Here is a 23,471-nt window from a genome sequence, read left to right as displayed (position 1 = left end):
CTCAAAAAAAAAAAAATCAAAGACGGTAGTGCAAGAGCAGGGCTGATGGACTGAATTATGATCAAAGGCAAAACATGACTCTGTAGTAGTAGCTGACATACACCGCCGTCGAAGGAAACTCAGTAGGAATTTTAATCAATGGAATGAGATGAAATGAACAGGAAAACTGACAGGCCGACTATCGTACAAAGGATCGTATTTACTCTGTGAATGAACAAAGAGATGACAAGACAGAGAGAAAGGTGCACATATATTATGTACTTGTTTATAATTTTAATTATGTTTCTGTTTGTGGAGCTGCATAGATGATTGTAGCGCAATCAATCTTTAACTTCCTCTACACAGTTTTGTTTTTAGATTAGTAAGAAATTATTTTAATTAGGTAAGGTTATTTTAAAGTTTAATATTATCTACTATGTGCTGTGGATTAAATACAGCTCCTAAAATGCATTTATGCATCATTACTATTAAATACCCTGCAGGACTGCAGAATTCCTACCTGAACTTATTTTTAGCTTCTTTAGAGCAATTCTGCTTCTAATGTATACTCTGGAAAATTAAACTGGATTAACTATCTTCTAAATGATTCAAGTGGCCACAACAGTCTCATAAGGCTTTACTATGAGTACCTGAGGAGCTCTTGTCCTTCATTGCCGTCATGTATCCGTCCTCATCAGTGTCCCCTCTCAATGCTCTCTCTCCCAGAAAGATGGTTGGATCAGCACTGTACCTCTGACCCCCACTGTCTTCCCCTCCAGCCTGGCTCAGGCTCTTCTTATGCAGGCTTCCATTACAACGCTGGTCCTCCAGGACTGGGCTCGGGCCACCTGTGGCATCCTGGTTCACACAAGCTTGTGTGCCTGCCAAGGGTCCTTCTGCAGCATTTGGACCACCATCTCGATAGCCAAATTGATTCTGCAGTAAAGAGAGGCAGGGATTGGGGTTAAGATAAGAAAAACTGAGCATAGCATGAGTTCAAGAGGGGCCATGAAGTCCAAGTCGGAGCAAATAAGTGCATGACACAGCTGATTCTCTGCTAAAGAAGTGCAAGTAAGGCTATTTTGCCCTGCTTGATTGTTAAATCACGAATTAACTGTGATTAACCACATGTTTTTGTAAAGTTACATTCAATTTCAAAAGCCACAACCAAGCCTGCTTACTACCAGACCTACTGAATCAAAAACTCACTTAACAAGAACCTGTATGGCAAAGTGAAGTAGGCCAAAGTATCTCAAATATCAATTCATCATGCTAAGATTTAACAAACTGTGAATGTATTTTGCCAGAAATGCCAGAATCTCAGCTCAGGCTCACGAAACTATTTCAAAAACTGCCAAAGAGTTAAAACACTAAACGATTAAAAAGCAGGTGAACGGATTCCACAGAAAGATGTTAACACCTCTGTAACTTTGCTCTGCTTCACTTCAGCAGCAGCAGGTAATACGTTCATAGGTTGATTCATGGTTTGCTTCAGTTTTTGTTCTACTGCAGAATCTGCTATAAAAAGCCAGGGCAGGAAAATCTCCTTCATGTTTTTCTGCGTTTTATCCTCAGTTACTTAGGCATCTGCTGTGATGCTTAAACCTCTGATGAAGTCTCAAGTATCAGCTTTGTTTTTATACATAGACATAAAAAATATGGATATGTACTGATAAATGATCAGAATTAAAATATTTCTGACTGTCTGAGTCAAAATTGAATCAAATCGAATCAGGACCTTGTGAATCGGAATTGAATCGGTTATAGAACCTTCCCAGGAGTGAATGGCCTACCAAAAGTGGACTGAAATAGATCTAAAGAACTGCAGTCAAAGTTTATGATTCAACAATAAGACAGAGACTGGGCAAAAATGGCATCCAAGGGAGAGTTCAAGGAGAAAACCTCTGCTGACCAAAAACAAAAACACAAAGTCTCACATTGACCAGAAAACATCTTGATGATGCCCCACAATTTTGGAAAATATTCTGTGGACTGATGAAACAACATCTGAACTTTGTGGAAGGTTTGAGTTCCACTACATCTGCATAAAACTAACACAACACTTCATAAAAAGAACATCATACCGTACAATGTAGTGGCAGTTTGCTGCTTCAGTTCAATTACTTGCTGTAATTGATGGAACCATGAATTCTGCTCTCTGCCAGAAATTCTGATTAAGATACTTTCTGAATTAACTTAGCTGTAAATATCTTTGGTCTGAGGTACTCTGGGTACTGTCTAACTCTTTGATGATATAATATCTATGGCAAATAAGCTAATAACAACAAAGTTTAAGCTAGCGTACACAACTTTTGTTCCAACTGCGGCAAAGCAGTGAGGCTTTAACCCATGCTGCTGCCTTTTGAAGTAAAATTCTCAGACAAAGTTCTGCTGGTGTAGTCATCAGCCACCAGGGACTGTGAGGGGCAGCCAGGCAAAGCTATGATACAAACACCTGAACCTTAAAAAAAAAAAAAGGCCCACCAGACTATACAAAACATGACAAATGAAGCAAAGGGCTTCTTGTGGAGCTGTGTTGGCTTGCTGCAGGCTATTTAATCCAGGCCAACTTCTCTGCACTCTTGCCAGCTGCTAGCGCTACAGCAGCAATTACGGGAAGCAGATCTACAAAACACAACAGAAAAGAGGGAAATGTCCCGGGGTTATATTCGTCCACCTACTCCTACGGTTTTCCCTCTACTGCAATCAGCATCCTCCTCCTCCAAACTTCTCTGTTCATCCCTTCTTCAAAGCAAGTCATTATCGGCTCGTCTTTTCAAGTGTGAGCGAGTGAGAGCAAATCAGCACAGATAAGATAACCGTCTGTATCGGACTGTGTCTGAGGCGGCACAACCTTCCCTGCTTGGGCATGCGGCAGCTTCTGATTGTAAAATCAAAAGATCTTCAATTGCCAATCTGGTTGTTGACCTTAAACAAGTAGGACTTTGACTCGATTATCATGTGTGGGTTTTTTTGGCGTATGTGAGCGGCTGTCAGGGAACAAAGAGCCACTGGCAAATGGATAGGTCGTGGGGCTAAAGTTGTATAAGATGCGGAGCCATGGGCTGGCCAGCAGTGCATGGTGCATGCTGCAAAGCAAGCAGCCCAGCCTGTGCTCATTGTCTATTTGTAAACGACTCCAGCATTTTAAGATAGCGGCTTGTTATTTGCCTATGGCGCTCTGAGTAATGAAACCTGGGGCCTGGGGAGCTACTGCATAAAGAGTCCAGGTTTAAGACACACACACTGTGATGGAAATGATGGAGGCAGGTTATTAGTAGAGGGAAATCATCAGTGTATTGCAGGTTCTTAACCACCTTGAGCATTTATATACTGTAGGACAGTAAAAGAGAAGAGGCACGTACACAAAATTAAAGATGTTTTTTGCTGGAGATCATCTATGATGCTTAACAACTTTGGAGTGTTTGGCACACAAATGCTTCCAAAATGCAGTATAACACAGTCTTCGTCAGTGGTCTTACCCTGTTGGGGTCAACACGAGGCCTGGTCGTGCATGACTGAGTGGCCATGTTGAAACCTCGAGGCACCAGATACTCCTCGGCATCCATCAAGTCATCAAGGTCCTGTTCGTCCAGCAGGCTCTGGAAGAACTTGCTGTCATTGGGACTGGGAAGCTTCATACGGTCGTCTCCCTGAATTATACACGTGTAACAGTTTTAATTGCCGAGCACCAAATTAATTCCAGCAGCATACAGATTGCAGCGAGAGATGCATCAGATAATACTTTTGTGTCTGCACGATATGTAAATGTTTGCAGAGAAAAGAAACAAAGGAAAGTTTTTATCAAAGGACACACCTGAATCACCAGATATCGCTGTGGGTCACGGGCCATTCTGCAGAACTCGGCGGCCAGCTCTTTGAACTTCGGCCTGCTGTCTGCATCAATCATCCAGCCTGGGGAAGAGAAAGAGGGCAAAGGAAGAATGCCGTGGAGTTAGAAAAAGAAGCAGAGAAATATACAGAGAGAAGTTTATTAATTGTCTACAATTCCTTAACCTTTATCCCAGCTGTCTCCTTTTTCTTTGCTCATTTTTCAGAAGGACTACTCTTGAGCCTCTTACTGCATTTGCAGCTTCCTGTCAGCCCTGTGTATTACTCTAAGAGGGGGATAGTTGCTAAAGAAATAGGAACAACAAATCAGGAACAGTCTGATAGTTAATGAGTTGTTCTTTAGTACTTCCCTAATAACTCTTGACCCAGGGCTATTAAATACTTAAGAGCCAGCTGCTAAACACACTATTAGTGAATCATAAGGTAATGATTAGCTCATAATCATCCGTAAATCCGGAAAGGTCCATTTTTTTTTTCATATGTAGAGTTCATTCTCAATAAATCAAACACAGCAGAACAAAACACTAATTGCTTCTTTATTGCTGCTTAGTCATTCTTTTTTATTACCTCAAGTAATTAAGTATATCACTCAGCAGTTACTCACTAGTTACAAAGTAGTTGCTCATAACTTCAGAACTACTTTACCTGTTGTTTCTTTATCTGCTCAGTTGATGTATCATTATAGTTCCTCAGCAGTTTCTCTTTGCTTTGTCATCCTTAGCAGTCATTCCTCCACACTCCATTGTAAACACATACTTGCTCAGTAGTTACTCAGTAATTAATCAGTAGTTATGTAGCCATTCATCATGACTTTAGGACTACGTTGCTATTACATTCCCCTTCTTCTTCTTCTTTTGGCTGGTCCATTTATGTGTAGGAACACCAGATAATCTGCCCACATCCTACCCAACCTTTATCAACCTCTTCTGGCACACCAACCCTCTGCATGTCCTCCTTCGCTACATCCACGAACCTCCTCTGTGGTACCCCCCCACCTTCCTCCATCTCCATATTCTACACCCTTTGTCCAATAAAAACTATCTCAGCCTTGCCTCTCTAACGTTATCTTTGAACCCTGAGCTGTCCTTCTGATGTACTCATTTATAATGAATACCATTCTGGTCACTCCCAGTAAAAATCTTAGCATTTTCCACTCTTCCACTCTGACTCCTGTCTTTTTGTTAGTGCTACCCTCTCCTGTATGATTTATCATTAGAGGTCCTCAATAATTTCTCAATGCTTCAGGATTACGTCACACTTGCCAATAACGTCTTTATCCCCAGTGTAAAAGCATATTTACTCAGTAGTTCCTGTTCCCCACTTTTGAATCTCTTATTGCAAAGTGTTACTCAAACCAAAATAATATTTGACAAACAGCTGGCATATCACAGAATACACCCAGGGGTGCAGTGATGTGTCTCTAAATACCGGAGGACACTGATGATGCATGAGCATGGCAGGGTTGCGACTGGTTTCTAAGGTAACCATGGTGGTTTTCATACATTAGCCATGATCAAATGCTAGACAGGCGTTATGAATAGATCATAAATCTCCATCTCAGCCTGCCCGACCATCTTCATCAGCCGCTGCTCTCCCTAGACGTGTCTTCTTCCCTCTGTTCCATTACTTTCCTACAGGATGGTTGCCCTCTCTCTCCCCAGTTATTCTTTTTAATTTGGTAGAATCAAATTATACTGACATCCATGCAATAATATTAATAACCAACTGTCAGGGTATGAGTGTCTTTCATTGTGTTGTTTGAATGCAACCGGCATCTACCGACAGCGATTAGGGTGGAATGTTTCCTTGCGTGTTATTCAGTGCACGACTTGATATTGTGAATCAATCAAAAACGCTTTAAACATCAATATGAGAGCTGTGAGTATTTAATTTGTCTTTATTAGCTCTCTTGCATGAAATACCATTTAATAATAATAATTGAATTTCAGCTAGATCGCACTAAATGTGAATATTCTGTTTCTTCAGTTGGATAAAAACAAAAAAAGTGTCATTTTGGTGCAATCCAACAGCTCCATGAATACACTTCAGTAAGAAATGGTAAAAGGGGACATTTCCAGCTATCACTTTATACTGGATAATGTAGTGCTTTGTTAAACTTTTATCTGTGCGCGGTTTATCTAAGAGAAAGCACTCAATGAAAGCTGTGCCACTGTGTACCTTCAACCTTCATTTATTTCAGGAATGCTGAATGAGCAACAGTGCCGTTCACTTTGACTTAATTCTACTGCTTTGCTCAAGGGCAACTCAGAGGTTGTAATAAAAAAAGTTTACTTTGTAAACCACATTTCTCTCCTTCAGGCTACTGCAGCAGTAAACACAGCAAACCCCTGAAGGTAAAATGCCAGGTGGTGTATTAGCTCGGATTAGATCGTAAGCAAGGAGAGCTGCTGATTTCACTGTCGACATCTCCATAACACACTCTGCAGCATCGATGGCTAAAGTGAGGTGTCTCCAGCAGTCCAGTAGGGGGTTTATTGTATGTTATTGTTTGCTTTTTCATGTATTTATGTTACAAAAAACTTGCATATACCTTGCTATACTCTAATGGCATTTATCGAATTAAAAATTTGCAATCTTATGTGCATTTCTTACATTCTGGGCACCACTTTTAATCTAGCTCCTCTTAAATAAAGCCTGACCCTTTCAGCTGTCACTTCGCCTGTTTGACTTTGTTCAAATTTCCACTTGTAACGCCCCACGCAGGCACATTACCTAAATGAGGTGTAATTACTCCAGCGATCAAACTCTATTTCATTTTTATTGGGGTGGTGCAGAAGCGGTGGGGCACACAGTGTGACGGCCCATGAGATCACAAACAAACGGCTCGCAGTCAACATGCAATTAGAATTAATGTGGCCGATTGCTGAGCCTGCTTCCGGCTTCTGACTGGGCAGTGTGACTCTCCCGCTACTTGGACTCTGTGCCTGACCTGTTTGGGTTATTTTTGATCACGACGCTCACTGTTAGTTTTTGCTAATTGGTGGGTAAAAAATAGTCCGTTTCTGAAGATTTTAAACCTGCTGGGATGATAAGCAGTAATATAAAATTACTAATTAAAAGGTAATGCCAAAAAACAAGAAGACAAGGAGCCCTGCCCCTGATTAAGTGTGGGATCACATAAAGTCAGAATCACTTATTCTATGATTTTTCCTCCATGGTGTTAAAACAGCCACTCACTAATGTAAACTACATTAATAAGGGTTAAATATAGTGAGTAGGATAAGTGGAACGACATTTGTGTCAGCTGCACAATGACTACGAGTGACAAACACACCACGCACAACCAAGAATAAAAAAGTGCTTGTTGTTACTACAAATCACGGAATTTAAAAGATAGTTCTACAGCATCCGGTCACTACTTGGGTGAAATATGATAGTATTGCTTTAACTGTTCAGGAATCACAGCTCTTTTTACACACAGTTCCTCTTTTTCTGAGGTTCAAAAGTAATCAGACATACAATCTTAAATATAGGGACTGTTTTTAATATGTGAATGAAAATCTGCTGCAGTCAGTGGCTGCATGAAGTCTAGAATCCATGGATATCAGCAAATCCTGTTTCCTCCCTTGAGATGCTCTGCCAGGCCTTTACTGCAGCCTTCAGCTGCTGCTTGTTTGTGGGTCTCTCTGCCTTCAGGTTTGCATTTAATAACTGAGAAGTATGCTCTTTTGGGTTATGATCAGGTCACTGACTTGGCCATTGTGGAATATCCCATTCTTTGCCTTGAGAAACTATTGTTTACCTCAGCTGTCAATATGCCAAGTGAGAAGTGTCCACATCTATTTGCTCTGGAGGAGGCTTAAAACTTTGAGAAAGTCAGCAAAGCTTACTTTGACAGTAATACTGAGGTGAGTTGTTGAGTATATCCTAAACTTTTCCATCAGTAAGTGCTGCTGTTTTTGCCGCTGTTAGCAGGAGTTAGCCTCTGTTAGCTGGTGTACGTCAAACTTTCTTTGAAGTGGATCTAACATTGTTGGACTCTGATACTTAGCAAATCGACTCATTTGATATGAGGATGTGAGAGGGTCAAAAGTCTAATCTGCTGACAATAAGTATCGGTGACAATACCAGGGATAAATAATAATGTTTTCATGTGCTAGAGCCCTGATGTCAGCTCAGGAAACGAGGTTCGTGGTGAGGAGGAAGAAGATGAGGTGGAGATGACGAGGAGAGAGCAGTGGTGGTGCAGCAGAAACACATAATTAGAAAGCATTGATAAAAATGTTACACGATTATATATAGTTTGAAAGAGCTATTTGTGATCTTTAAATTAAAAGTAAAATTATAAGGTGGTTCTCTAATTTGTCATGTAATTATGAGGGAACAGCACTTTCCTGACCACGAAACTGCTTGTCATTCAGTTGTCCAGTTACTTATGGGCAGGGATGGGCAGTAACGTGTTAAAAGTAGTGTGTTACTGTAATCCGATTACTTTTTCAAGTAACAAGTAAAGTAAGGGATTACTATTTGGAAAAATCGTCTTTCTACAGCGTAAATATTAAACTTCAAATCTGAGCAAGCACCTAGCACGCTGCCACAGGAATGTGGAATTCACAGATTTTATATGATTGATTATGAAAAAAAAAGAATTGGGCTGAAAGGTCTATTGCTTTATATGGTTTTATGTATCATGTTTTTAAAAAGTAACTAAGTAGTAAGGTAACTAATTACTTTTGAAAATAAGTAACCTGTAAAGTAACGGGATTACTTTATTGGAAAAGTAATCTGCAATTAGTAACTAATTACTATTTTCAATTAACTTGACCAACACCGGTTATGGAACTTGTGAGACAATGTATAAAAATGAATGTAATTCCTAAACAGTTAAAGCAACACTTTTGTTTAATCCTGTGAACTGTAGCTTAAATTCAGTAGTTCGATCATATGTTGATGGTGTACAGAGGCAAAACTACAGAAATGTAACTGACAAAGGGTACTCATACTACAGCTGACTTCAAGCTCATCAGCTTTGAAAGCATTCTCCCTTTACTTTTAGCATTCAAAGCTTCTGTGGTGTACTGTGTATCAGACATCTACCCTAATAAATCAGGTGTAGATAAGCATTTTTGCTGCTTGTTAAGCTGAATGAACCTCTCTGACCTCAGCATTTACAACATTAGTGTCCAGACACGTCCAGACAAATTAGCATAGCACATAAAAATTACATTTCTCCACCAGGAGGAAAGAGAGGATAAGTTGGCATTATTAGGCTAAATGGCTGCAGGGCTTTCATGGTTTGCTTCTGTGCTGTCAAAAGCCATTGGCAACTATTAGATATTATGACATTTCGGTTGGATTAACATTTTTGTCATGGGAATATGTTTTGATATCAAGCTCTAAGCTGGATCACATTATTCTCTTTCAACACATTTGCCATTTTAAGCTTTTGCAGAGTGAATTACAATGAGTGGAACAGTAGACTAAGCTTAAATTCACTGCGCTACAAGCAGCCATAAGAATGTATTGAGATACAACACTGGTACAAAAGATTAGATAATTAAAAATAACTGAGAATCACAAGTAAAGAGGGAAAACAAGAAAGTCAGTGGGGAGGAGTGGAAGTGAGGTCATTTTTGGGGAGATTTTCAGACAACAGAAGACTGAGTGACAGAAAAGTCACTCCGACATACTTGAGTTCAGACAGGGCGGCGTGAATACCAGACTGGTGCGTGGATGGACAGCCAACTAGCCAAAGGCTGGCACAGCTCAGAGCATGGTTTGGCATACAAGTCTGGACAGTTTCCTGGAAATATGGGAGGGAGGGTCCCTCCACAGCCATGGACACCAGCAACAGGGTACAGAATTCAGCCAGGGGAACGATTGCAAGATGGGAAAGACATGGGAGAATTTGGGGAGGATGGGAGAAGGCGGATTTTTGGATGAGCTGTACTGGCTTGAGGGAGCGTTTGGGGAGATGTGGTTGTCCAGATGGAGGATGACACCAACAAGGATGTGGGCATTATCCCCAGTGAGGGCTGGGCTGTATGCTGCAGACCATAAACCAGCATCTCATCACAGTTTCATGACAACAGCTCATCTACTTTCCTTCTTTCCATATACCAGCTTTTCTTCTAGCCTTGAAATGAAGCCCCAGAGCCCAACTAACATCTCACCAGATGAATATTTAACATCTGAGCCTTATTATTAAACTACAACTCATGCGTGACACTTTAAGCCGAATTACAGTAGTGAATAAACATGGCATAAAAATAAATTTGATCATGTTCTCCACGAGGCGTGCTTTATTGGAGTGCTACTCTATAACATTGTTTCATGCTGCTATGTGTTGCTTAGACAACAACAATATTTGAATGACTGCTATAAGGAATTTGCTAAAACTTGTATACTAATATATAATATGGATCTAGAGTTTTGTAACACCAAGCAGCAAACTTTGGGGCCGAGGCAGTAGCTCCTCTAATGACTACTCGAGGAAGGCTCCAAAAACAGTACAGAGCCCATAGACTTTAGAGCAGAAATAAACAGGTTTACATGCTGGTACAAAAATGCATTTGGTCTCTAAAGCTCCCTTCATTTCATTTATGACATCTTTACAGTAGGTGCCATTTCATATAACTCAGCCATTTCTATTAAGGTTTAAAAATCCGCTTTTTGTAGAGGTGAGACTACTTTGATTGTGGATGATCTTGTTTGGCATTCATTAGATTAATAGCAGCATACTGAGACATACTCCAAGGAGTTGGTTAATTTACTCCAGTAGTACAGTTTCACATCTGTTTTCAGCCTGACAAAATTTGCACATTACTCAGTATCACACAATGTGCAAAACATGCTATTGGCCAAGTTTGCTAGCTTATTAGCTTCATATGCTATAAACACCAAAAGCTTCAAAACAGCAGTCATATTAGAGTAAAAATAAGACAGCAATCTTCTTGGAAATGGAAAATAATCAATGTTGAATCAGTGACATTTATTCTGTTTTGCATTTGTTGATTGATTGCAAGGAGTTACTGTAACCACTTTTGACCACATTGCACAGCTCTCCTGGTGGGAGGCAACCTGACTCCAAATAGCTAGGGTTTAAACATAATTACCATCTAATTTATAAACACGGATAGCTTTCCAACAGGTTGCAATAAATCTGAGTCATTCTACACTCGTCTCTTTGTAGTAGGAGAATCGACCGAGCTGTTTGCCCGCTGGTTGTATTCTGGTTAAATTCCAATATAAAAGCTAGGACCTATGCCATTTAACAGTAAAATGGCTGTTTAGCAAACACGTCACTGTTTGCAGAGGACTTATTTATTTCAAACGTATTAATTTCAGGCTGGATTCTAAATTTAAGTAGTTAATGTGAATTTCTGAGTACATAGATGGCAAAAGTGAAGCAGATAGCAACAGATCACAGTTAATTGATGCAGTTGCAAACTTGACCCCATTCTGCCAGTCTTAACGCACCAAAGTCAACTCAGAGAGGACCACCAACTGGGAGTGATCATAGATCTGGTCTCAATTTTTGAAAGCAAGCTTTTCAAAGGAAACAAGAGTGCAAGTCATTGCACACAGTTGCAGTAAAATTGGTCATTCCATGGTCTCCATCCACTGTTTTCCCTGATATTACTGTAGCATATCCAGTAACTGATATCATGAAGGTTTACATCTTTTATATGCTGTCTCTAGAGGATACCTACCATGATATGTGTCCAAACCCCAATAAGATCCATGGAATGATTAAGCCATCACATATAACTTTTAATATTTCTGACGCTCTTCTATCAGGAGGATCTATGTGTTAATTTCAATTCATTCTGTTCACATGTCAAATTAATCTACAAGCCTAACTTGTAGAGTGGAGAAAGCATGGTTAAATAAACTCTTTATATCTAAAAATAAAAAGTTTTGGGTTTCTGATCAGTTATGAGCTATTTTTCTAGTTTAGTAACTTCATGCTAGTTTCCAAAGAACTTGCAGCTCTCGAGAGCCAAGCAAATTTAACGCTGTTGTGTGTTTACGTGTTAATTAGTAAATATTACAGGTTCTGCTGTTATGTCATTGTCATTGCTTTTAGCTTCAGACAGTTTTATTGTAAGCTGGTGGCCTGTTGACACCAGATACATATTAAGAAAATGAAAAGCAGGGAAGCCATGTTTATTGGCAAAGCAGCAATAAACTTAAACTAAATTGTAAATGCGTAAATAGACTTTCACATGTGGTTATTATTTATAGATATGTTTATCAGAAGCAAGCTTATCTATGCCATTTCTTTTCACATGTAAAATTATACCCCGCTCATCACTTTGCTTCAGACACAGGAAGAAGTCTGACATGTGTGTGTGCGCGTGTGTGTGTGTGTGTTCTTACATTTGACCATGACCATGTAGACGTCTATGGTGCAAATTGGCGGCTGGGGCAGGCGCTCGCCTTTTTCCAGGATGTCTGGGATTTCTCGCGTGGGGATCCCATCGTAAGGCTTGCCTCCAAATGTCATCAGCTCCCAGATGGTCACTCCTGGAGTGTGTTGTGCGGAAGAGGAGTAGAAAAACAAAAATATTAATAAGATAGACGGAGAAAGATGGGAAAGGTGAGGCAGAGGGACCCAGAGAACGACAGGAGACAGGGAGCGGGTGAAAATGCAAATGCAGATACACTAAACAGGATTTGAGGTCGCTGGAGCACGAGGAACATTGACGCCTACAAGAAATACACTCACCGTAGCTCCACACGTCACTCTGATGGGTGAACTTCCTGTAGTGGATGCACTCCAGAGCCATCCACTTAATGGGCATCTGAGGAGAGACATTAAAAATAAAACAACTAAAATCTGAACTATTAGCTTCTCATTCATCTGATCCATTTATACCTGAATTGCAGACAACTTTCCATTATGCTGGTTTGCTCAAAAGCAGCCATTTCTTTTACTCCAGCATTCAAAAGCTATTGGGCAATCGACAGCGCCTTCAACCATAGTTTTGCTTTGCTCAATATTACTCAAGTATTGTGATTGATTGGACTCAGAAATCATCAATAGCGAGTGCGCTTTTTAAGATGCTAAATGAGATTGTATCGGCCATTTGTCTCACTTTATCCGAGCAGCCTAAAGAGAGCGGGAAGGGGTGCGAAACAGTAATAACAGCTGATCTCTCGACATTCCCGACAAGGACGACGGCAGACGTCGCGCCAAATCCCGACCACTGTGTGATTTCCATATTGACTAGATTTTCAGCATGTCTACTGAGCAAGGCAATTATGTGTCCTTTTGCATGTGAGGTCATTTAAAATCCAGCCCCTCCCTTCGTTTGGTAGCCTGACAGACACACACACACACACACACACACACACACACACACACACACACACACACACACACACACACACACACACTCATTCTTTGGGGAAATGAGCAGGAAGGGAGGAAATGAAACTGCTTCAGGTTGGAAATGTGGTATGGCACCTCCACTTTCATCTCTGTTGATTTATCTCCCACGGCACGTCTATTTTTATGGCATACGTGTAGATGTGCTGACAACAGCCCCCACCCTTCTTTCTTTTTCTTTTTTCTTCCAGGCATCAGTGAATACCAACATGGAGCCAATCACTCAGAATGGCTGAATCAAACTCGCCTGGTTTATGAAAATACTGCCCCCCCACCCCGCAACCACACTCCCACTCCCACCACCCTTTTCGTGTCCAGAGATAACTGCTCCAACTCAAGATGCAGTGGCTACCTACGGGCCTCCAACTGAATGGGTGTAGCGATGAATGAGCCAATTTAATAAAGGGAGTTGATCAGGACATTTGCATAGGAAGTCTCGAGTGGGGTGGGGAAAAAGAGAAGGCGATTCTAATTAATGCAGACTGGTTCCCCAAACAAAACAAACTGATTGGGAGCTGCGGCTACGTTATTTGTTTGCATGAAGTGCTTCTAAATTATATTGTGCTAAAGTTCACCACTGTTTTTTCTGACCAAATGTGCTCAACATAACACATTCCTTGGGGTTTTTGTTGTACGTCCATGCTACTTCAGGTGCTCATGAACCAAAAAGCGTTAATTTTTCTAAATTTGAAACTGTAATCACAGTGCTTTTGTTTTGTTTTGCTCTTGTAAAGATAACTACTTGCGTCTAAATGACTGAAATATGAAAACGACAGCCTTTCTTCTTATTTTTCTCCCTTTTTTGGGTTGATAAACAGCAAAATTAAGCTTGGCAATTAATATCTGGCCAGATGGAGCCAACACGGTGCTGTAACCCCGCTGACGTTCCTCCTTATCTCCATCGTTACCTCTGCTGTGATTAAACAAAGCCACACTTATGATTTTGTTGTTCTCATTTACACGTGTCTGTTTTTGTTCCGCTAAACGGGCACAAAACAGTGATTTGATCGCGGGGTACGGATACTACCTGCTAAGTGACATGAAAAGTAATTCTCCGCTATTGCTCTGACGCCGATAAGATCATTATTTGATCTTCACAAAGTTGTCTGACAAAAGAAAAACACACTGAGATTAATCACTGCAACTCTGCCGTGTGTGTGACTGGCTGTGCTGACATTTGAAATGAGTGATGATAGAGTAACAGAGGTTGTGTCTTCTTTACTTTACAGCTATGCAGCCCCTGACTGTCTGAGCCGGCTTTTGACTGGAGTTTTCAAAGCTCTCTATGGTAACACTTTTAATTGTTCCATAGTCTGGTAGTGAGGTCCCAGGTGCCTCTTTCCAGAAGGCAGCAGGGTAAAGAGTGTGTGTGGGGTCCTCCACGATGCTGGTGGCTTTGTGGATGGAGCGGGTGCTATAAGTGTCCGCGATGGAGGGGAGAGGGGCTCCAACGATCTTCTCAGCTGCTCTCACTATCTGTTATAGGGTATTGCGAACCGATACGGTGCAGTTACCATACCAGACAGTGATGCAGCTGCTCACGATGCTCTCAATAATCCCACTTTAGAACGTGGTAAGAATAGATGGAGGGAGATGGGCTTTTCTCAGCTTCCGCAAGAAGTACAGATGCTGTAACCTTCTTGGTTATGGAGCGAGTCTTGAGGGACCAGGAGAGGTTGTCTGCCAGGTGGACAGCAAGGAATTAGGTGCTCTTGATGACCTCCAGAGATGATCCATCAATGGTAAGTGGACAGTGATCTCTCCGTGCTCTCCTGAAGTCAACAATCATCGCTTTTGTGTTATCCACATTCAGAGACAGGTTGTTAACTCTACACCAGTCCGTTAGCTGTTGCACCTCCTCTCTGTATGCTGACTCGTCGTTCTTGAGATGAGACCCATCCCAAGTAGAAGTAGAAAAACACTGAACAAGTGTGACTTGTGCCTTTCTTCTCCTCTTTAAAAAGAACATGGCAGCACGATTTAGATTTTCTCCACAATGATGTGAGAGACTGAAAATCCTTCCGTCAAGTTTTTGGTTCTACAATCTACCGAATCGTGAGGTGTCATTTTTGAAGCTCGGGGTCTTTTTTTCATATGACTGTATCTTTAAATGCTTTGCCTTATTGATTGAACAGACAAAAACCAATAAGTGACAGTCCCTAGGAAATAAGTAACTAATAAGTATTCTTTACTCATGGTGATACAGAAAAGGTAGTTAATGGTAAAGTATTCCTTATCCAACAAGGAAGTAGTAGTATGCATCTAGTATGGTGCTTCCTTCCAAAACAAAAACAGTTACTGAGTGATTAATCTGTAATCAATCAATCAATCAATCAATCAATCAAAGCTTTATTCGTCACATGCAGGTTGCCCTGCAGTGAAATGGGACTAATTACTGATTTGTGCACTCAGATAATTATGATCCAATCAATATTTAAAGAATCGCACAGCTGGTTCCTTTTTAACTGTAAAGCCACTGACTGGGAGGTAATAAGGAAGCTCTCGTGAATCAACGAGCTGTCAGGTTGTTTCTGATTTGCTCCACTGTTGTCTTCTTTTAACGCTGTAAGTGCTCTAAGTGCTTGTATTTTAATATACAAGAGCTGCGCACAGATGTATTATGAAACTAATCAGGCTGTGCTAACAAGGCCAGTGTGGAGCTAGAAATAAAACTAAGGATGGAAAAAAGAAATGTAACAAATATCATCAATTCAAACACTTTAAAAACGAATTACATATAATTATATAATGAATATACAGGGAGTGCAGAATTATTAGGCAAGTTGTATTTTTGAGGAATAATGTTATTATTGAACAACAACCATGTTCTCAATGAACCCAAAAAACTCATTAATATCAAAGCTGAATGTTTTTGGAAGTAGTTTTTAGTTTGTTTTTAGTTTTAGCTATTTTAGGGGGATATCTGTGTGTGCAGGTGACTATTACTGTGCATAATTATTAGGCAACTGAACAAAAAACAAATATATACCCATTTCAATTATTTATTTTTACCAGTGACACCAATATAACATCTCCACATTCACAAATATACATTTCTGACATTCAAAAACAAAACAAAAACAAATCAGCGACCAATATAGCCACCTTTCTTTGCAAGGACACTCAAAAGCCTGCCATCCATGGATTCTGTCGGTGTTTTGATCTGTTCACCATCAACATTGCGTGCAGCAGCAACCACAGCCTCCCAGACACTGTTCAGAGAGGTGTACTGTTTTCCCTCCTTGTAAATCTCACATTTGATGATGGACCACAGGTTCTCAATGGGGTTCAGATCAGGTGAACAAGGTGGCCATGTCATTAGTTTTTCTTCTTTTATACCCTTTCTTGCCAGCCACGCTGTGGAGTACTTGGACGCGTGTGATGGAGCATTGTCCTGCATGAAAATCATGTTTTTCTTGAAGGATGCAGACTTCTTCCTGTACCACTGCTTGAAGAAGGTGTCTTCCAGGAACTGGCAGTAGGACTGGGAGTTGAGCTTGACTCCATCCTCAACCCGAAAAGGCCCCACAAGCTCATCTTTGATGATACCAGCCCAAACCAGTACTCCACCTCCACCTTGCTGGCGTCTGAGTCGGACTGGAGCTCTCTGCCCTTTACCAATCCAGCCACGGGCCCATCCATCTGGCCCATCAAGACTCACTCTCATGTCATCAGTCCATAAAACCTTAGAAAAACCAGTCTTGAGATATTTCTTGGCCCAGTCTTGATGTTTCAGCTTGTGTGTCTTGTTCAGTGGTGGTCGTCTTTCAGCCTTTCTTACCTTGGCCATGTCTCTGAGTATTGCACACCTTGTGCTTTTGGGCACTCCAGTGATGTTGCAGCTCTGAAATATTGCCAAACTGGTGGCAAGTGGCATCTTGGCAGCTGCACGCTTGACTTTTCTCAGTTCATGGGCAGTTATTTTGCGCCTTGGTTTTTCCACACGCTTCTTGCGACCCTGTTGACTATTTTGAATGAAACGCTTGATTGTTCGATGATCATGCTTCAGAAGCTTTGCAGTTTTGAGACTGCTGCATCCCTCTGCAAGATATCTCACTATTTTTTACTTTTCTGAGCCTGTCAAGTCCTTCTTTTGACCCATTTTGCCAAAGGAAAGGACGTTGCCTAATAATTATGCACACCTGATATAGGGTGACAGTTGGCTGCCTCTCACTGAGCCTGGTTCTGCCGGAGGTTTCTTCCTGTTAAAAGGGAGTTTTTCCTTCCCACCATCACCAAGTGATTGCTTGTAGTGGTTTGTTTGATTGTTTGGGATTTCTCTGTATTCTTGTAGGATCTTTACCTTACAATATAAAGCGCCTCGAGTCAACAGTTACTGTGATTTTGCTCAGATAAAGTGAGACAAGTTTATATAAATAAAACTGAATTGAAATGAACTGAATTTAATGTATATTATTGTGAAAAGTGTCATTTATGTACGGTTTTCCCTGTCACAAGTCTTGTAGTTTTAGTACTTTCATATCAATTGTCCCGCATGTGAAATTGCGCTGTACACACATAAAGATTAACACTCTTCCACTTACACCGACCTTTCCCCCGTCTGCGTTGTATTCTTTCTCATCGCCGTCCAGCAGTCGGGCTAGGCCGAAGTCGGTGATCTTGATGTGATTGGGAGACTTTACCAGCACGTTCCGAGCTGCCAGGTCCCTGTGGACCAGCCTCCTCTCCTCCAGGTACATCATTCCCTGAGACAGAGAGAGAAAGAGTTGACTGCGAATCCTCTCATGAAGTCATTCATCATTTTAAATTTCAAGACTGAAGCAGTCTGAGATCGGTGATGTGGCAAATGTCAGCACTAACATAAAATTATTGTCATAATTGTCATTGTCATTAACTGCACATCCAAGCAGACATTTAGACTCAGTCATTCATTGTTAGCACTTCTCATATACATGACTCAAAGAGATGGAGACTCCAAGTCGGCTTTTATAGCATTTCAGAGATGTCAGTTTTTTGGCGCAGACGATCTGCCTGTCAGAGTCCAAAAACAAAACTCAACATTTCTCAGTCTAAAATTTCCCAAACTGTGAGCACTCATATGACAGTGATGTCACCACAGATTTGTGGTTAGAGAACATTGAATTGTTGATATTCATGGCCACTGAGTCAATGATGACACACATTTTAAACGTAGAAGCTGTAAACGCCAGAGACCTTATAAGAAAGAGAGATGTGCTCAGTGGAAACCTTAATAGAAACATATAACAGAATCCAGTAAATGCAAAAACGGCAACAAACAGCAAATAACTAACTTAGCTGGAGTATAGTTTCACGACATTTATAACTATTTGGTGGCATCCACTGCTGTGCAAAAGTCTTGAGCTGCCTCTCATGTCTTTATATTTTGCAAGGGAATGGGAAAGAGGTGCAGTGTTTTATTGAAACATTTGAAAACGCACATGTAAATACAGTAAATAAGGCAAAAACAGAGTTTGTACAATCATAACGAGCTTGAAAGTCAATATTTGGTGTGACCACTTTTATTCTTCAGCACAGTCTGAACTCTCTTAGGCAGCTTTCTTGTCATTTCTTTAAGTCGTCTTCAGGAATAGTTCTCCAGGCTTCTTGAAGGACACTCAAAGCTCTTCTTTTGGTGTTTCTGCGTTTTGTTCTGTTCTCTGTCAATGTGATCCCACACTGCTTCAATAATGATGAGATCCGGGCTCTGGGGAGGCCAATCCGAGACTGATGTGGTTGCCTGTGTTCCACAGTTTCCTTAGATAGTCAGGTCTGGACTCAAAATGAGTGAAAAAGCAGCCAATGTCCAAAGAAAAACTTTGATACCCTACAAAAATTACAAGAAAGCTGTTTTGAAGCAGCAAAACATAAAGAAACGAGGGGTCGCTCAAGATATTTCTATCTTCTCGTTTTGATAGTAACAAATATGTGAATAAAAGATGAATGCATGGAGTTTTTCATTATGAATGGTGTGACGTCACCAATACTGATTGACCTCTTAATGAAGTCATAGAGTTGTTTAATGGCGAGCATGCGTAGAAGAAGTGTGACCTGAAAAAGCTTCAAAAGCCAATTTTTTCAGGAAGAATACCCATTTTTAAAAGTTATTTCTGTCACATTAGACTGGTGGCTTTATACAGTTTTTATGCCCCGATGATAACAGAAAAGCTCTTTCCATATTCATTTTGACAGTGGATTTAAAATAAGACCCCCGAAGCACTACCGAAATGACTGCCAGGTGGAGAAACTTCCTTCTAGAAGCTCTTTGACATTCACAATATATTGTTAAAAAAACAAAAACAGGTGCTGGCCTTGTACCGAAGTGTGCAACATCAGTACCTACGTCTTGTAACGCGTCCAAGTCAAATGCAATCTTGTTCACTCATAACTGACACGTCGCCTTGGTGTCCTCAGTAATTGGGGCCATTTTCAAGATGGCTGGGCAGGGAGAACAATGGCTGCCCTGCTGATTTGTTAACGTTGATTATGAACACCTGATGAGCAAAGCGAGTAAGGGGAAAAACAACAAAGCTTAGACTGGAGACAACTTTGCTTTGCGGCCCTAATTTGTTGCTCAATGGGCTGGACGGAGCAGCGGCTCTTTGACAGTCGCACAAAAACCCATTTGTGGCTGTGCAAGCGCACGCATGGACACACGTGAAGTCAAGCAGAGAATGCCAGACACACGCAAACAGGCACGTCTTATCATGCATGTGTGAGCACAAACACTCACTCTTCTCCTGTCTTGTGCAGTCATATCTGAAGAAAACTGCCAGATGAACAGGTAGACGGGCGAGGCTGGGCCAGCTGAAGCATTATTACTCTGGATGTTAAACAAGTGGATGCCATTTTGCAGGCGGATCAATGAAAACACCTTGGTGGTCATTATGGTCAGCGCACAATGAGGAATTCAAACCACGGCTCACGCATCCACTGGTGCGAGAGAATCATTGCCCATTTGAAATGCTTACTATGAAAATACAGTATATGCCTGTGTGTTCGTGGACACGCGGGCACATATCGAGGAACACTGTGTTGAAATGTTCACCGTGGCGAGCCGCCGCACGCCTCCTCCTCCCAGACGAATGTGAGGATAAATCGATCGCTCCAACGTCTGGCTCGCTGGTAGCTGAGTCCTCATCCATCATCCGCTGGTCTCGGGGAGACAGATGTGTAGAAACACATATGCACACGCACTCACACTGACAGTGACCACCCAGAGACCACCACCTACACGCAAAAGCAAGCGATATTTCACCACGGTGCCCAGCTCCTCGTGAAACGCATCCATCGGCCAGTTTGCATGTCTCTCACTTGCTTTCTCCGTTATCTCCCAGTTCAGGACACTTCCTACTTGTATTTCCTGTCTCCCTTTTTCTACATCTGTGGCTTTCCTCTCTAATATGAAGACAATGTGTCCTGACTAGGCAATGAGCACCCCTCTTTTACTGAAAGTGTATTTAAAATAGATTACTTCGGGGGGGTCGGGCAGGCGATCAATAACAATGCTGATTACAATAAGCCAGAAGACGACCGACTTCGGGCGTATTTATCCCGCCTGTTGACGTCGAGAGAAATTAGGAATCAATGGCCCACACAGTCCATTAATACACTTCGACTTAAAGTGACAGGGCAATGAGGGGAGGCCATCGCACTGACGGGGAACGTAGAGCAGCTCAAGGAGCCAATTAATTTTCAGCCACCCTGGGCAATAAACAGCAGCGTCCCGGGGGGAGGGACGTTGGGGGCAGCCAGCGTTTCAGGTCAAGAGGGTCCGTCTGCCAGTGCACAGTTTAAGACTTTCAATCAAGACCCGAGTCCTGAGTCATGGAGCATAATAAAGAAATAAAAGGGTGATTAGATCATTAGAGATGATTGAAAAGATACGTGGATTACGTGATTTTTTTTTGGTGTTGAGAGAACAGCGTGTCATGGTTGGCTGTGTGGCAGGCGTGCAAGCAGGAGTGGTGGATCCAAAATGCAGGACTCAGACACAGAAGTTCAACTTAAAGCGCAGCTTTATTGCTGGAAACCCTCTTACTAACTAAAGGCATCAAAAGACAAACAAAAACGCTGGTGGACTAAAACACTGAAGCAGAAAACACTGAACTGGAAACAAAACACTGGTAACACGGAGGCAAAACACACACAGCTTGTTGAGGGTACGACGCAACACTGACTCAGAGAAACACAGGGACTAAATACACTGGGAAGTAACGAGGAGAATGACACACAGAAGGAGAGCACAGCTGGGGGAAATTAGAACTGACGAGACAAGCAAAGCAGGACACATTCACATAAGACACGGACCTTCAAAGTAAAACAGGAAGGATCACACAGAGACGCGAACTTGACACAGTGGAGACAGCAACTAAGAAACACAGAGACATAAACCATAAGGCAGAGGACTCTAAGAACCGAGAGACACAGAGGGGAAATCAAACATGCGAAACAAAAACACCAAAGCACAAGAAAGCCCCAAAACAAAACATGAGCCCAGAAAAAAGAACAATGCAGGGGGCTGGCCAGGGGGCCGACAGCACAGGAGTCCAAACAGGTCAGGGGGCCGGCTGTGCGGAAGCCAACGGCGGCGACGAAGGAGACGACGGAGCAGTGCAGGGGGCCGACCGCGCGGAAGGCAGCGGCGGCGACGAAGGAGACGGAGCAGTTCAGGGGGCCGGCCGCGCGGAAGGCAGCGGCGGCGCCCCAGTGTCAAGCGTACTGGCTGAGGCCCGGTGGGCACAGGACCAGGCGGGGCAGGACCAGGCGAAGCACAGGCAGAAGCTGGACCAGGCGTGGATGAAGACACGGAGGCTGGGCCTGGCGAGGCTGAAGGCTCTGATGAGGCTGGGCCTGGCGAGGCTGAAGACACGGAGGCTGGACCAGACGAGGCCGAAGACACGGAGGCTGGACCAGACGAGGCCAAAGGCTCTGATGAGGCTGGACCAGACGAGGCCGAAGGCTCGGATGAGGCTGGACCAGGCGAGGACGAAGACTCGGATGAAGCCGGACCAGGCGAGGACGAAGACGAAGACTCGGATGAAGCTGGACCAGGCGACGACGAGGTGGCCGCAGGTGGCGGCTGGACAGGCTCCTCGGGCCCTCCAGCTGACGCGGCGTGAGGCTGAACGGGCCCCTCGGACCCTCCAGCGGAGACAGGAGGCTGAACGGGCCCCTCGGACCCTCCAGCGGAGACAGGAGGCTGAACGGGCCCCTCGGACCCTCCAGCGGAGACAGGAGGCTGAACGGGCCCCTCGGACCCTCCAGCGGAGACAGGAGGCTGAACGGGCCCCTCGGACCCTCCAGCCGACGAGGCATGAGGCTGGTGTGGTTCTCCGGAACCACCAGCTGACGAGGAGGGCTGCTGGACGGGCTCCTCGGGCCCCCCAGCTGAAACAGGAGACAAAGGCCGGAGCGGTCCCTTGGACCCTCCAGCGGAAACAGGAAACAAAGGCCGGAGCGGTCCGTCGGACCCTCCAGCGGAGACACGAGACGAAGGCCGGAGCGGTCCCTCGGACCCTCCAGCGGAGACACGAGATGAAGGCTGGACGGGCCCCTTGGACCCTCCAGCAGAAGCCATCACAAAGCCAGCAGGCATGGAGTCCACTGGCAGACATGAAGGAAATGGGTGCTGTGCTGAGCACTGGCCCTGCTCAGACAGCACTGACAAGGGGTACTTCCCAGGTGGCTGCTTAAACTCCAGGGGCCCAGCATCAGCTGAGGACTGGGACCTAGCCTCTGGGGAAGCCCTGGAGCGGCAAACAGTGCCAATGGCGGCTGAACCATGAAAAGCACCTTGAGTAGGACTTAGGCTTTCTCCCTGCATGGAGTGAACGAGTGGAACCGGTAATGCTGGAGCCAGAGCTACTGGGGCCTGCGCTACAGGCGGCACTGGAGCTACTGGGGCCTGCGCTACAGGCGGCACTGGAGCTACTGGAGCTACTGGAGACTGGGCTGAGGGTGGCACTGGAGACTGGGCTGAGGGTGGCACTGGAGACTGGGCTGAGAGTGGCTGCGGGGGAGCTAACTGGGCTGAGAGTGGCTGCGGGGGAGCTAACTGGGCTGAGAGTGGCTGCGGGGGAGCTAACTGGGCTGAGAGTGGCTGCGGGGGAGCTAACTGGGCTGAGAGTGGCTGCTGAGCAGGCGACACTGGGAGCTGAGCTGCTGGAGACACAGGTGACACTGGTGTACTGGGGTGAAGGCAACGAGGATGCAGTCCCTCTCTTAAGGGAGGATGGAATGATTTAGTGATAAAGCTTGATGGGAACAGATGCTGATGCTGAGAATACCAGGCAGCGAGGGCTTC

At 43.3% G+C, this 23,471-nt stretch overlaps 1 protein-coding gene across 1 annotated transcript in view; it reads right to left on the bottom strand.

Annotated features, from left to right (window-relative positions):
- Window positions 1–23,471, bottom strand: part of LOC146547256 (receptor tyrosine-protein kinase erbB-4-like) — a 373,065-nt gene that overhangs the window by 9,169 nt on the left and 340,425 nt on the right. Inside the window, exons 21-26 of the mRNA XM_085263592.1 lie at window positions 17,731–17,892; window positions 12,524–12,599; window positions 12,175–12,321; window positions 3,797–3,894; window positions 3,462–3,632; window positions 630–915 (exon numbers count right to left, since the gene is read on the bottom strand). Coding sequence (XP_085119718.1) covers window positions 630–915; window positions 3,462–3,632; window positions 3,797–3,894; window positions 12,175–12,321; window positions 12,524–12,599; window positions 17,731–17,892 — 940 coding nt within the window. The remainder of the gene's footprint in view (window positions 1–629; window positions 916–3,461; window positions 3,633–3,796; window positions 3,895–12,174; window positions 12,322–12,523; window positions 12,600–17,730; window positions 17,893–23,471) is intronic.

Source organism: Mchenga conophoros, linkage group LG23 (assembly GCF_057382185.1).
Source record: "Mchenga conophoros isolate Kocher_MC1m ecotype Shallow Benthic linkage group LG23, M_conophoros_male_GT1.1, whole genome shotgun sequence".
Classification (NCBI taxonomy): Eukaryota; Metazoa; Chordata; class Actinopteri; order Cichliformes; family Cichlidae; genus Mchenga; species Mchenga conophoros.
Note: the sequence above shows the minus strand (reverse complement) of the source record. Positions and strands in the feature narration are given on the sequence as shown.